At 46.7% G+C, this 16,474-nt stretch overlaps 1 protein-coding gene across 1 annotated transcript; it reads left to right on the plus strand.

Moving 5' to 3' along the window:
• Positions 1-8,668: 8,668 nt before the first annotated feature.
• Positions 8,669-13,081, plus strand: LOC123182252 (protein SODIUM POTASSIUM ROOT DEFECTIVE 2). Its single transcript, XM_044594754.1, has 3 exons — positions 8,669-9,324; positions 10,122-10,197; positions 12,744-13,081. Exons 1-3 carry the CDS (start codon positions 8,959-8,961, stop codon positions 12,860-12,862), a joined length of 561 nt encoding a protein of 186 aa, XP_044450689.1. The 5' UTR covers positions 8,669-8,958; the 3' UTR covers positions 12,863-13,081.
• Positions 13,082-16,474: the final 3,393 nt, after the last annotated feature.

Raw genomic sequence — 16,474 nt, forward strand, 5'->3', positions numbered from 1 at the left:
CGGGCCTGCTGTTGATAAAATGCGGAACGGCCTTTTGCGACGTCGCGCTCCTCCTCCAGGGCATCTAAGTTGTCCTGCCGATCAAGCTCGGCTTCTCTCTCTTCATACATGCACGAGGTGAGTCATGAATAATGTCGCAGGGTAACACAGCCTCTGCGCCGTACACCATGAAAAAGGGTGTGTATCCGGTAGTGCGATTGGGCGTGGTCCGCAGCCCCCAAAGTACGGAGTCGAGTTCCTCGACCCAGTGCTTGTCTGATTCTTTCAAAGACCGCATTAGTCTGGGTTTAATGCCGCTCATAATGAGACCATTGGCTCATTCGACTTGACCATTTGTTTGTGGGTGATAGGTGGAGGCATAACCGAGTTTAATGCCCAGATTAGCACACCATATTTTTACCTCGTCGGCTGTGAAATTGGAGCCGTTATTGGTAATGATGCTGTGTGGGACACATTAGCGGTGCACAACACTGGATATGAAATCTATCACTGGTCCGGCCTTGGCCGTTTTGATCGGTTTGGCCTCTATCCACTTAGTGAATTTATCTACCATGACCAGCAGGTATTTTTTTCTTATGGCTTCCCCCTTTAAGGGGTCCGACCATATCCAGTCCCCAGACCGCAAAAGGCCAAGTGATGGGGATAGTTTGTAAGGCAGTTGGGGGCATGTGGCTTTGGTTGGCGAAGAGCTGGCATCCGACGTAGCGTTGGACAAGGTCCTGCGCGTCTGCTCGGGCTGTCGGCCAATAAAACCCAGTATGGAAGGCCTTGCTAACAAGGGCCCGAGCTGCGGCGTGGTGTCCGCCGTGACCAGCGTGAATTTCTGCTAAAATCTGCCGCCCCTCTTCCTCGGAGATACATCTTTGAAGTACTCCGGTAGTGCTTTTCTTGTAGAGCTCTCCGTCGTGAACCTTGTAGGCCTTCGAACGCCTGACAATGCGGCGAGCCACATTCTGGTCCTCGGGAAGCTCCTTCCTATTAATGTAGGCCAAGAAGGGTTCGGTCCATGGGGCAATGACTGTCATAATGAGATGGGCCGACGGTGTTATTTCGGTAGCTGAGCCCCCGATATTATCGGTGTGTTCGGGATTTGGGGTTGTATTCGGATCTGGACTGTTGTTGCCGACCTCCCCTTGCCACACCACGGATGGCTTGAAAAGCCTTTCCAGGAAGATGCTAGGTGGGACGGGGTCGTGCTTAGCGCCAATGCGAGCAAGGACGTCCGCCGCCTGGTTACTTTCTCGGGCGACGTGATGAAATTCGAGCCCCTCGAACCGAGCCGACATTTTTAAGACAGCGTTACGGTAAGCTGCCATTTTTGGATCTTTGGCATCAAAGTCTCCGTTTATTTGAGATATTGCGAGGTTTGAGTCCTCGGGCACCTCCCGGCGTTGTATGCCCATGGATGTGGCCATCCGAAGACCATGCAATAAGGCCTCGTATTCGGCTGCGTTGTTGGAGTCTGTGTATAATATCTGGAGTACATACTGGACGACATCTCCAGTGGGGGACGTTAACACGACGCCCGCTCCCAGCCCCGCCAACATTTTGGAGCCGTTAAAATACATGACCCAATGGGAATATGCGCCGTACTCTTTAGGGAGTTCGGCCTCTGTCCATTTGGCGACGAAGTCAGCCAGCACTTGGGATTTGATGGCTCGGCGTGGCTTGTATGTTATGTCAAATGTAAATAGCTTTATGGCCCATTTGGTGATCTGTCCCGTGGCATCGCGGTTTTTTATTATGTCATTGAGTGGGACCTCAGAAGCCACCGTGATTGAACACTCCTGGAAGTAGTGTCGTGGCTTGCGGGATGCCATGAAGACCGCGCATGCTATCTTTTGGTAGTGGGGGTACCGGGATTTGCATGGTGTGAGGACAGTAGATACGTAGTATACTGGTTTTTGAAGTGGGAATTTGTGTCTGTCCTGTTCTCCTTCGACGACGAGCACGACGCTCACCACCTGATGTGTTGCCGATATGTATAGCAACATGGGTTCACCAGCGTTTGGTGCGGCCAGGATTGGGTTGCTTGCTAGGAGTGCCTTTATTTCCTCTAGTCCGACGGTCGCCGCGTCTGTCCATTCGAAATCATCGGTGCGCCGTAAGAGGCGATAGAGTGGTAGTGCCTTTTCTCCTAATCTGGAGATAAAATGACTTAATGCTGCCACGCAACCAGCTAGTTTCTGGACTTGTTTGAGGTCTGTTGGTGTAGCCAACTGTGACAGAGCTCGGATTTTAGCTGGGTTTGCTTCTATTCCTCTATTGGAAACGATGAAGCCCAGCAGCTTTCCAGCGGGGACGCCGAAGACACACTTTTCTGGGTTGAGTTTAATGTCATACGCACGGAGGTTGTCGAATGTAAGACGTAAGTCGTCTATTAGCGTTTCGACGTGCCTAGTTTTGATGACGACGTCATCGACGTAAGCTTCTACTGTCTTGCAGATCTATTTCTCCAAGCATGTTTGAATCATGCGTTGGTATGTGGCGCCGGCGTTCTCGAGCCCGAAGGGCATGGTGTTGAAGCAGAATGGCACATATGGGGTGATAAATGTTGTTGCAGCTTGATCAGATTCCTTCATTTTGATTTGATGGTATCTGGAATATGCATCAAGGAAGCACAGTGAATCGTGTCCTGTGGTGGCATCAATGATTTGATCGATGCGGGGGAGGGGGAGGGATCCTTAGGGCAAGCCTTGTTGAGGTCTTTGAAATCGACACACAGGCGCCAGGATTTGTCCTTCTTTGGTACCATCACCAGGTTTGCCAGCCAATCCGGATGTTTGATTTCTCTAATGAATCCGGCTTCGATAAGCTTGGCCAGCTCCTCCCCCATGGCTTTTCGCTTGGGTTCGGAAAAGCGTCGCAGTGTTTGCTTGACTGGTTTAAATCCCTTTAATATATTGAGGCTATGTTCGGCTAGCTTGCGTGGGATCCCTGGCATATCTGAAGGGTGCCAGGCGAATATGTCCCAGTTTTTGTGCAGGAATTCTCGTAGTGCGGCGTCAACTGTTGGGTTCAGTTGCGCTCCGATAGATGCTGTCTTCTTGGGGTCCGTTGGGTGGACCTGGAATTTGAATATTTCTTCTGCTGGTTTGAAGGAGGTGGATTTGGGGCGTTTGTCGAGGATTACGTCGTCCCTGTCCACCGTGGAGCGTAGTGCGGTTAATTCTTCGGCCGCGAGAGCTTCGGATAGCGCCTCAAGGGCCAGGGATGTGGTTTTGTTTTCAGCACAGAGTGCTATCTCCGGATCACCGACGAGAGTGATTATACCGTTTGGTCCAGGCATTTTGAGCTTCATATACCTGTAATGGGGTATAGCTTGGAAGCGTGTAAAAGCATCCCGCCCCAACAGGGCGTGGTATCCGCTGCTGAAAGGGGCCACTTGAAAAGTGATTTCTTCGGACCGATAGTTCTCCGGCGTGCTGAATACCACGTCAAGTGTTATTTTCCCCGCGCATCGCGCCTCTCGACTGGGAATGATCCCTCGGAAGGTTGTGCTACTTTGCTTGATGCGGCTCCTGTCTATTTCCATTTTGTGGAGTGTGTCCTCATAAATGAGGTTTAGTCCACTGCCGCCGTCCATGAGGACCTTAGTAAGTCGAAACCCGTCCACGATGGGACTGATGACTAACGCGGCTGGCACTCGGACTGTTCTGTACTTCGGTTCGTCACCGGCGTTAAATGTTATAGCCGTGTTGTTCCAAGGGTTTATTGCAGCGATTTGGCAGACTTCGGCGAGGTTGCGAAGTACCCTTTTGCACTTGTTGTTTGAAGCGAATGTCTCGAAGACTGTCAATACTCTTGTGTCATCGTTTTCTGGGGGATGCTGTTCTGGGGCGTCCTTGATAAGGATGTCCTCGCCGCTCTTGGCTACCTGCCGTAGTATCCAACATGCTCTAAGGCTGTGGGTTGCCACGGTATCTGGTGTTGTGTGTATTTTGCATGGGCCATCGAGCCATCCCTCTAGAACGGTGCCGTGCCGCATAGTGGTTCTATGTTTCTTGACTGTTGGACTGGGCGTGCCACGGGGGTGCGCCCTCTTCGCCTGTAGGAGGAGTTGAGTTGGGACCGACGGTTCCCAGCAAGCTGCCTGAGTTTTCCAGGCGCTTTCCATCGCGTTGTACTTTTATACGATAGTTGCTAAGTCAGCAAACTTCAGTATGCGGCGGCGATTGATGGCGTTGAGGATTCCTTCGTCCGCGCAATTGTTGCAGAACGCTGATATTGCGTCCTCGTCATGGCAATCTTTTACCTTGTCTTTGACAAGGAGGAATCTGGCCCAGAAGTGGTGGACCGTTTCCTGAGACTGCTGTTTTATGCTCATGAGAGCGTCTATGTCCGGGTGGGTGGGTGGAATTAAATCCGAACCCTGACCTGACCGATTATCCGGAGTCTGAAGACCTTCCGGACTCAACAGTCCGGGCTCCCGAGTATCTTCTGATTGTTTAGGACTGTCGTCCGGTTCTGTGTTCGGAGGGCTGGTCGCATCCTTTCGCTGGTGGGTATCCGGTTCTTCCTGATCGGCGGTCCGGACATAGTCCGTCTTCGATATAGAAGAAGACTCGCCGTCCTGCCCCTCGACCACCGCTATCTGGTGGGTGACCGGTGGAGTTTCGGTTTCTCCCTGATCGGTTTTAGGCCCGATCCGATCATAATCTGTGGCGATTCCCAAAGCGGCGATGCGATCTAGGAGCTCGTTTAAGGACGAAAACTCTACCAAATCCATCTGCTTGGAGTGTTCGGAGTTGATGCGAAGGGGGTTTTCGATGGCCCGAGAGGTCATCGACGGCTTAACGGCAGAACGGGCGATCATGGTAAAGCCGCCCAGCCGGAGGGTTTGGCCTGGGGCCAGAACTCCCCCGGAGGTGATGTTGTCTTTAAGGACAAGGCGAGTCATCGAACCTTTCGTCGACGTCACAGTGGAACTCTCAATGAAAGCACCAATGTCGGTGTCAAAACCGGCGGATCTCAGGTAGGGGGTCCCGAACTGTGCGTCTAAGGTCGATGGTAACAGGAGACGGGGGACACGATGTTTACCCAGGTTCGGGCCCTCTCTATGGAGGTAATACCCTACTTCCTGCTTGATTGATCTTGATGAATATGAGTATTACAAGAGTTGATCTACCACGAGATCGTAATGGCTAAACCCTAGAAGTCTAGCCTGTATGACTATGGCAATGAGTATATCCTTTCCGGACTAACCCCTCCGGTTTATATAGACACCGGGGGGATCTAGGGTTACATAGAGTCGGTTACATAAGAAGGAATCTTCATAGTTGATCGCCAAGCTTGCCTTCCACGCCAGGGGGAGTCCTATCCGGACACGAGTATAGTCTTCGGCCTTCATGTCTTCACAACCCATCAGTCCGGCCCATGGATAACAGGTCGGACGCCCGAGGACCCCTTAGTCCAGGACTCCCTCAGCTACGAGCAGGGCATCCACCAGTGCTTTGAAGTTGAAGCCGTGCTGGGATCAGTGCAAAAGTGTTGCGAGTAGCGGGGCCCGGTGTTGTCTAGGGACGCGATGACAGACTACGAGTGGGTGGCCACCACCGATCAGAGTTGTGAGGCGCCGACGGAGATGCTACAACCTCGGCAACAGAACTGCAACTGTTGGTTAGTGGAGCTGAAGGAAATATGCCCTAGAGGCAATAATAAAGTTGTTATTTTATATTTCCTTATTCATGATAAAGGTTCATTATTCATGCTAGAATTGTATTGATCGGAAACCTTAATACATGTGTGAATACATAAATAAACATTGTGTCCCTAGTGAGCCTCTACTAGACTAGCTCGTTGATCAAAGATGGTTAAGGTTTCCTAACCATTGACATGAGTTGTCATTTGATAATGGGATCAGATCATTAGGAGAATGATGTGATGGACAACACCCATCCGTTATCTTAGCATAATGATCGTTCGGTTTTATTGCTATTGCATTCGTCATGTCAAATACATATTTCTTCGACTATGAGATTATGCAACTCCCGGATACCGGAGGAATGCCTTGTGTTCTATCAAACGTCACAACGTAACTGGGTGATTATAAAGATGCTCTACAGGTATCTCCGAAGGTGTTTGTTGAGTTGGCATAGATCGAGACTATGATTTGTCACTCCGAGTATCGGATAGGTATCTCTGGGCCCTCTCAGTAATACACACCATAAGCTTGCAAGCAAACGACTAAGGAGTTGGTCACGAGGTGATGTATTATGGAACGAGTAAAGAGACTTGCCAGTAACAAGATTGAACTAGGTATGAAGATACCGACGGTCGAATCTCGGGCAAGTAACATACCGATAGACAAAGGGAATTACGTATGTTGTCATAACGGTTCGACTGATAAAGATCTTCATAGAATATGTAGGAGCCAATATGGGCATCCAGGTTCCGCTATTGGTTATTGACCGGAGAGGTGCCTCGGCCATGTCTACATAGTTCTCGAACCCGTAGGGTCCGCACGCTTAACGTTCGTTGACGATATAGTGTTATATGAGTTATATGATTTGGTGACCGAATGTTGTTCGGAGTCCCGGATGAGATCACAGACATGACGAGGGGTCTCGAAATGGTCGAGAGGTAAAGATTGATATATAGGATGATGGTAGTTGGACACTGGAAGTGTTTTGGGACGTACCGGGAAGAAATCGGGTCACCGGAAGGGGTTCCGGGCACCCCCGACATTTATATGGGCTTAATGGGCCAAGGGAGGGACAGGCCAGCCCACAGGGGGCTAGTGCGCCCCTTTCCCTAGCCAAAAAGCCCTAGGGAAGGAAAAGGGGGAGGGCTAGCCCCTCCTGCCTTTCCCTCTCATGGGAGAAAGGAAAGGGGGGCGCCACCCTCCCCTGCCTTTTCCCCGCTCCTATACATGGCAGGGGGGCGCACCTTGTGAGAGACCCCAAGTAGGATTCCTCCTAGTTGGGTGCCCCCCTTGGCTGCTCCTCCCTGGCGCCTAGCGCAGACCAGACAATTGTTTAGCCGTGTGCAGAGCCCCCCTCCACCATTTACACTCCCGGTCATATTTTTGTAGTGCTTAGGCGAAGCCCTGCGAGGATCACTTCACCATCACCGTCACCACGCCGTCGTGCTGACGGAACTCATCTACTACCTCGCCATCTTGCTGGATCAAGAAGGCGGAGGACGTCACCGAGCTGAATGTGTGCGGAATGTGGAGGTGTCGTGCGTTCGGTACTTGATCGGTTGAAGCGCGAAGAAGTTCGACTACATCAACTACGTTGAGAAACGCTTCCGCTTACGGTCTACGAGGGTACGTAGACACACTCTCCCCCTCATTGCTATGCATCTCCATGGATAGATCATTGCGTGTGCGTAGAATTTTTTTTGTTTTCCATGCAGCGTTTCCCAACAGGAGCTACAACTGTGGTATGGCGATGCTGCGAGGTATGCCAACGACCGCGAAGGATGATGCAACCATGGCGCGGCGGTGCTGCAACCATAGGTGATGGAGCTACAACCGTGGTACAGAGATGATACTCGGTCCGCCGACGGTTGTGAAGGATGCTGAGACCTCGGCGTGGTGGAGCTGCAACTGTAGGTAATCGGAGTTACGACCGTGGTCTGGCAATGCTACGTGGCTACAAAGGATGATGCAACCTCGGCGCGGCGGAGCTACAACCATAAGTCATAGGAGCTGCGAAGGCACGAGGATATTAGGATGGGTGCTACAAGCGCAGACAACCGGTGCCACGAGGACGACAACGGTGAGTGTCGGAGCTGCGTTGAGGGAGATGTGTGGTGGTGCTACGAGCTCGCTTGATGGATGTTGAAAGATCCAGTGCCGGTGGCAGCCCGACCAACCGGCTGCTATGACCGGTGCTGCGACGGAACACGGTGGAAGACATTCTGGAGCACGCAAGTGGGGGCGTTGCAAGGCCGAGGACGACTGCGGCGTGGTTAGCTCGGGGGAGGGGGTGAGGCAACACAAGAGCGTGAGCGACGGGGAGGGTAGAGACGTGACCTCCGGGAAGAGTATGAAGGCCGAAGAGAAGGGAAGGACAACCATCAAACGGCTATGTGTGTTGCCATCCGATGGCTCCTGAGGGGACCGATCGGTCGACCGACGGAGAGTGCCCTCCTTAAAAAAATCTTTCTCAGTTCTAAATTGTACTAGTACGTGTTAACGCATCGCACACTCGTTACACAGAACACCTCATACGCTTGATCAACACATTGCTCGGTGGAAATGCGGAATGCATCTACAACAGAGTTTTGAATCCTACTGTTTAGGCGCTATACGGACTTTACATGTCTCTTTGCATTTCGTCTTTTATTTTTGTTTGTGAGAGAGGACCTTATTTGGCTATGTGCATCTTAGTTATGCAGATACCGGGTGTAATGCTTAAATACTTTAAATAATAAAACGTCCCTTTTTGAAAAACAGAGTTTTTGAGTTTCCCCAAAGCTAAAACAGAGGAAGCCCCAAGGCAAAGAACTCACCCTTGCTCTCCGTGTCCTATCGGCACGTTGCGTCCCTGACGTCACCCGCTTGTGAGGCCCGGCACCACATCTTGTCGCCGTTGCCCGCCGCAGGGCGCACCACTCCAAAGAGCCCAGTAGTCCATCAAGCACACACGACACACACATATGGCTTTAGCCAAGAAAACAATCTGGCTTTTGCCCGAGCAATAATTCCAATCTTGTCTCACGCTACACAGCAGTCAAACAGGGAGGAGGGGTAGCGGTCGAAACGGGAGGGAGCGAGAAGCCATACAAAAACGGCATTAATCCACCGTGATTCCAGCTACTTTGTTCTCCACCTCCTCCCACCGCTTCGTTCCTTTCAAGTCTCCGAGGGCGACCCTCTCTCTTCTTCTTACTCCAGCTCCAGTCCTGTATTGGTAGTTATTGGTGAGTGCTACGTTGCTAGTGTGGGGTGTGGCAGCACTGCACTCCACTGCACGGCGAAGGCCGAGCACGGTGGTTCGTGTGAGTGGCATGAGGACCGGGGGGATGCTGTGCCGGTCACAGGCGGCGACGGCGGTCTGTGTGCCGGGGGACGCACGGTCCATGGTCGTCGGGCGCCGCGCCGACCGGACAATCGCCGAGGACGCGCGCACCCTGCACGACGTCAGGTACGTGCGCCTTGGTGGCGACGGAGCCGGCGCCGCGCGTGTCTCGTCCAGGCAGGTGGCGCCGCCCCAGCCGCCGCCCATGCCGAGGAGGCGCGGAGCGCCGGTGGCCGTGACGCTGCCGATGGTGACCAAGAGCCCCGTGGAGACGCCGGCGAGGGACACTGCGGCGGCTAAGCGGACATCCGCCACTCCTACAGCGGCCGTGGCACCCGGCGAGCAAGTCCTCCAAGTACGTAGCCCCGACCAACGCGTACTCTGCTCCAGTACGTAGTGTCTTGTTTGCACATTTTCTTTACGGACATCTGGTCGTCGCGAGAAGATGCCCACTGGGTAATTTCAATCAACAGTTTCACATCAACACAAGGACAAATCCTCGCGAACTCCTTGTACCGATTGCTCACAGAAATGCACCTCTCACAAGCATATGCATTTCAGTTTTTTTGGCCTTTCAAACGTGTAATGCATTTGAATTATCGTATGTTGAAAATTATAATACAAAATTGTAGTAACTGTAATGAGCCGGGCCCTTGCCCCAGGGCCCGGGATGCATTTACTCGGTAATTAATAGCAGTAGTAACTTCCGTCCATCAATATGGCAAAGTCAAAACTGAAGATAGGAGTAGTAGTATGTGTGGGATACAGTAAAAACATTAACGCCAAATAAAGAAGCAAAAAGGACTAGGCTGGAGAACAGCGGAAGGTCACAAGCGGTCCAGATTGCAGCACAGTAGATATGTCGGACAACAGTGGGAGATTACGAGCGGTCCAGATTACAGCACAGTAGATGTGTCCTTTTACAGATGGAGAGCAGTGAGAGATTATATATAGACAAGCAGAAAATTTAAAGAGATTAGTACTAATTAGCTCGTGGACCATACGCACCATCCCATGCAGGTTAGATCAAGCTGTTTTTGCCAACAAATTTAATTTTGGTCAAAGTAATAGATAGCTAGCCAGAGATGCATTTTCTGTTTAGGTTTCTGCTTAATTGCTGGAGATGTGATGCTCTTGTGCGTACGTCCACAGGTGGTCGTGATGAAGGTGGCTATACACTGCCAGGGGTGTGCAGGGAAAGTGAGGAAGCACATCTCCAAAATGGAAGGTATGTACTACTCCCTCCGTCCCATAATATAAAAACGTTTTTAACACTAGTGTCAAAAATGTTTTTATATTATGGGACTGAGGGAGTATGTGCCAGGACTAGCATTAACATGTGTACCAAAATTACAAAAGCTTTGCTATTTTCCATGTGGATTTCGCCATCCGTAGTAGTCTTGAAACAGTCATCCACCCCGCTTTATATTAATAAGGCTACACGGCAAATCGATACAAAGTAGGAGTATTGAGGTAGTCTTCAAGAGCTCATCAACAAAAATACAAGACACGGCGGCGTGGGGGAAGGGGGTGTAGGTGAGAAGGAATTTTATATACCGAAATAGTTGATCTCCACTAACTTCAATTATCTTAAAATGCAACTATGCCACCATGCATGACCTAAATAATTGATCCCCACCACTAAGGCTGCTACCAATGCATGGGTGCTTAGATGAGGTGCTAAGCACATTAAATAGCTTAGCAACTATACTCCCCAATGCATAGGTGCTTAGCTTAGACTAGCCACAGTGGGAGTAACTTCGGTAGTAACATCGAGTCCAACTCAGCAATTTTGCTTATGTGGCAATGAGTTAATGAGGAGAGATGTAGTACTACTAACTTAGCTAGTTACTGTAACATCACATGTCCCAATGCAATATGAGTCTATAACGTAATAAATGAAGCTTTGCATGTTACCACAATATGTTACTACCCACTATTGAGGTAGTAACATAGAGTAGTAACATGGGCATGTTACTACTCTATGTTACTACCCATTGTGGCTAGTCTTATGGTTGCTAAGCTTGCTTCATTTAATGATTTAGCAACTAAAGCTCTTCATGTATTGGTGGGCTTCCTTCCTTTAAATGTTTTGCCTAGGTTCACGCGCCTAGCATTGGTTCTTTCTGGGGTCACCACACTCATCTCTCTCCTCTTAAATAACTTGCCACATCAGATTTTTTGCCTACGTGGAAGGCTTAGCACCTGTACAAGGTGGAGCATTGGGAGAGGCCTAACTACAATTCTCTTAACATGCAAATATGCCATCTCATCATGCCAACATGCATGAGAAAATACCCACATTAAAATGCACCATGCATACTACTCATATGTAATAAATATTCCACAACTATGGAATATTCAAATATATACTCAATTGTATGTTAGTTTCAATTTACTCTAAATACTAATGTTTCATACTAACAATTTCGCTGAAATAATTTCAACAAATTCCTGCGGCAATGCGTGCCTAGTTAATAGTAGTGTGTGTGATTTCCATTTAGGATGTGTTCCCTCACACTTATGTTTTCGATATCTCAGGTTGCATTAGTCTCTGTCTACTAAGCATGTATCACAACACCATGATGATATCTCTGAGTGTTTATTGAAGTTTTCTTTCCTAGATTAATACTTCGTTTGATTTATTCTCATCTCTTTGTATCTTGTAGGTGCTCCCAAACAAAGTTTCTTTGCTGTATAGCTTTAATCTCTTTATTTTGTTTCATAAGTTTAGATTATCTCATATAGCTGCCTGGTTAAAATCCCGCGCCTGATAGTTGAAAGCACCGACATAAATATCAATTACTCCGTCTGTAAAGAAATATAGATCTCTATTTCTTTACAGAGGGAGTAATTTTGAAGTACAGAGACTATATACTCAATACACTAAAGAACTATACCAACGAAGTGTGGTACTATGTACTCCCTCTGTAAAAAAAAAGAGCCTTTAGATCACGCTATATCTATTTATTCCTCTGTACTCCCTCTTACATAGGTTAAGACAGAGGGGGTATCTATTTATTCTGCGTACGTAGAAGGAATTACTACAACGAGATCCAATGTGGAGGGCGGGGGAGTCCCGTGGACAATATATGTACGAGTAGTAAAATGGAGCCCATCCGAATGCGACACCACAAATTCATTCCCGACGAGATTCGGATCGTGGTCACCCGGGCTGCGCGACTGGGCACTGCCGAGTTCCAACATATCCATGTGACATCACGACTGGTCTCGAACAGATCTTGCAGCTTGCACTTGCCCATCCACCACCCTTCCTACTGCAGAGTCTCTGAAAAAGTCTCTTTCTCTGTGGAAAGTGCAAAACACTAGTTGAGCAGCCTTTGAAAATTCATACGTTTCAGAAACCTCACATGCCACATACATCTTTCCAAAACCCTGAATAATTCTCGCGGTATATGCCAAACAATGTGACGTGCATGCATGCATACATAGAAGAATACGTATATGGATTGGCAAGTACTCCCTCCGTCTCATAATAATGACCTTAAATTATGGGGCTGAGGGAGTAGCTACCTTACAAAACTGTGTCTACTTTGCATGTTTCTGCGCAGTGAGGTAGCTATCTAGGCTGTATGTCTCCAGTGACTGTCAAAAAAAGTAAAGACTGGTGACTGGCGCATGCATGCATGCATGCGTGAAGCTAACGTGTTGGCATGGGGTAGAAGTAATTCTGTTGGTTCATGCATGCTTGTTTGATGGACCGCTGGGTCGGGTTGTTTTCACTGACTGCGTGGAAGCAATGCATGTGTGCAGGGGTGACATCGTTCAGCATCGATCTAGAGAGCAAGAAGGTGACGGTGATGGGTCACGTGTCCCCGGCGGGTGTCCTCGAGAGCGTCTCAAAGGTCAAGAAGGCTGAGCTGCTGATGTGAATCTCCTCATCATCCATCCTACCCAGCATGAAGTATTACTACTAGCTGAATTTGGAAAAGAAAAGAAAAGACACTTCTCACCGGCTGACAATGGGATCCACCAAAAGATAAATAAACTCAAGCTTAGTATTTGTAAGGATTTGTACTACATGGCCCATTGGTAAACTTAATTCGCTTACTGAACCCCATAAAACTTATATCGGAATCTCCACCCTCTTATTCGCGTCTATCAATGGGGCGCCTAAATTGCATGCATGTTAAATTCACATGCCTTTCCCTAAGGTGTATTTGACTTCAGTCGCGCCGCATATGTGGCATGGGCCGGCGACATTGTCGTAAGGCGCCACACTTATTTGAACGGGAGCAGCTACATGTCAATCGACAGACTGTGCATCTAGGTCAGTCGATTAGTAGTGAACATAAAAGACAAGAAGGCATAAGAAAAAGTGACTGACTCTGATTTGTGGTCAGTCAATCAGCCCGATCAGCCCAACAAGAAAACAAACTGATCCACCGCAGACACTTTGTGTTGTCGTGTTCTGCCTTCTGTTTACCCCAAAAGTTAAAATAGGCCTAACCTGGTAAGCAACACCCACTACACTAATACAACTGGATCCAACTCATGCACCGATCGCTAGGTCTTCTTCCTTCCTCCTCCTTCCTCGATCACAAACACAACCACCGCCATGGATGCAGAAACGAAGCTCAGACTCGAGTACCCTGTGATGTCTCCATAGATCTTCTTGCTCCCATTTCTTCCTTCCTACCTCCTCCTCCGATCACCCATAGATCTACAACATCCCCACAATGGATGAAGCATCAGATCCTACCCAAAACACAGATATATCAAAAGGAAGAGCAAAGCGAAGAAAGAAGAAACCTGCAGATCAAGTTGCTTGTGGTCAGTTCAAGGTAAACGACGATCTGATGCCCTTCACAATTTTTTGTGTCATGTCATGTTGGTAGGTCCTGTCATTTTGTTCCACTACAAATGTTGTAACCAAAGACAGTATATTCGGAGAATGCAATCTTAATGAGCTAGAACACCTTGAACAAGATAAGCAGGACACCTAAATGCACATTTAACTGAATCAATTGCAAAATCATCTGATCCTTGCAATTCCTGCAATAACTTCTGACTGGAAGACATGATTTCAATTGTACTAGAAGTTGTATAACTACAATCGAAAGCAGAACAACTGGCTAAACTCATAATGTAATAATTTTATGACCGAAACTAATTTGCATCTACAGACAAATAAACTTGTAGTCCTTTTTCAAGAGCAACAAAACTTGTAGTCCTTGTTCAATAACAATAGATAATTAGATAGTACGAGCATGCTTACATACATACAAATAGATAACCATTACATTTGCACATAGTAGAAGTATAAGGTTTCAAACTACAAGTAAAGCAGAATACCTCCCTAAAGGCATAATTTTAAATTTTCATCATCACACCTAAATTTGCATTTACAGAAAACAAAAGTTGCAACCGTTTTGCAAGAGCAACGAAAATTTCGATACTAGAAGCATGTGTAACGATAACATCTGCACATAGTAGTAGTACAAACATGTTAAACTACAAGCAAAGAGAAACACCTCCCTAAAGTAATAACTTAAGATTTTCATCTTGAAATCTAAATTGCATCTTCAGACAACAAAACTTGCAGCTGATGTTCAAGAGCAACTACTATGAGAATTCAAATTTCAGGTAGAGAACAGCACCACCATATAATCACAATTTATGAAATTCATCTTCTTAACTAAATTTGCAACACCACCATATAAATTTATACTAGTTGGGATTATAACAAGAAAATACACTGGCTAAGCAAGCAAGCAAGCAAGCAAGTCAAACTAGAAAATAATACAGAAAACATCCCTAAATTCAAATTTATGAAAACTGGAAATTGCATTCTCAAGGAACTAAACTTGCACAAATTGGTCAAGAGCAAGGGAATTGAGATCATGGACATAAAAAGGTCGCAGTTCCCTCTTGACAAGCTAGACATAGAATTGCAAAGCTCCCCTCAAATTTCATAATAATCATCACTATACAAAATAGTACAATGTGTAAGGAAAGAAAAAAACACTTATTTTGTTTCATTGGGAATACAGAGGTCTATATTAAGCTAAGAAGTCAAGCTATAAAATAAATACCAAAAACCTCCTCAAATTCATGATTATAACTGAAAATTTGCATGTTTAGAAAGCTAAATTTGCACAAGTTCATCAAGATCAAAGGGAGTGAGTTCATGGAGATGAAAGAAGACATTGTACAAACAAAGAGAAGCTAGACATAGCATTGCAAACCACCACTAAATGCACAACATTAACTCAAGCTACAAATCAACTCACCATCCTACTGAAGCAATTGTCATCGAGAACAACGTCGAACACCTCAGGAACTTCTTCAACTGGCACAAAAGGCAGACACGGAGGACCCGGACAACTACAAAGAGGGCAAACCATACCTACAAAATAAATAAAAAGAAGCTTAGATAATAGAGAAAATTCATAAAAAACCTAATGGAAGACAAATCATGTAATAACCTGGATGAAGTTAAATATAAAAGCTACGAATGCAAGAGGAGTTAGTGTCTACCTAAATTACACTTGGATAACCTAGATGAAGTATAAATATATAAGCTACTCATGCAAGAGGAGTTAAGAGTCTACCTAAATTACACATGCAGGATTACAAAATTGCACATATGAGAAATGAGCAAGATAAAAAAGAGAAGTTACCAATATGGGAAGGACAAAATGCTACAAGTACAGGCGTACTATGCAAAAAACATTTTAGAACTAATCCGTTATCACTATACAAAGCATACTGCAAGAACAGGAACCAAAGCTACAAGTTACAAAATAAAAAATGCACGAATAACTAGGAGCAAAATAAACGTACATCGACTTAGTACACAAGAGTCAATATTTGCTACAAACAAGTCTGATAATAGTTAAAAAAATGCAGGCACGACATGCAAAGAATACTACAACTACATGCACCAAGCTAACCCTAATTTCACCTTAAGTTAAAAAAGGAACTTTGTCAGAAAACAAAACAAAAATGGGCACAATAGGTACATATATATGAAAATACACAACACACAAACTTAACAGTACTTCTACCACAAACACATCACAAACGAACATACTCAGATCTAGAAACTAACTCAATAAACTACAATCAGACTAAATCAAATAGAAAAAAGATTTATATAAAACCTAATATCTCTGAAGTGCTATAATAATCATCACTGTACAACCATAAACTGCAGCTGGTCTATAACAACAATAACTAAATCTACAATCACGCATGAAAAGGGCACAAATACATCCTAAGCATGAACACAGAAACGCGCACACGCCTTCAGGAAAAATAAGAACCCTAACCATACAAGAAAAAGAACTACAAAACAAAGAGAAGACGAAGATTGGAAAAACAAATTACCTGATACGACAGATAGAGAAGAAAAGATACCCAACAAACTAGGAAATCACCGAGGCCACCACCTGCAGAACACAAAAGAAAAGTCAGACCATAAGCTAAAATAGGACAGGGAAGCAGATCTAAACCAAAAATCAGAGAAGGTGGTGGGGGTG

The sequence above is a fragment of the Triticum aestivum genome, chromosome 1D, assembly GCF_018294505.1.
Source record: "Triticum aestivum cultivar Chinese Spring chromosome 1D, IWGSC CS RefSeq v2.1, whole genome shotgun sequence".
NCBI lineage: Eukaryota > Viridiplantae > Streptophyta > Magnoliopsida > Poales > Poaceae > Triticum > Triticum aestivum.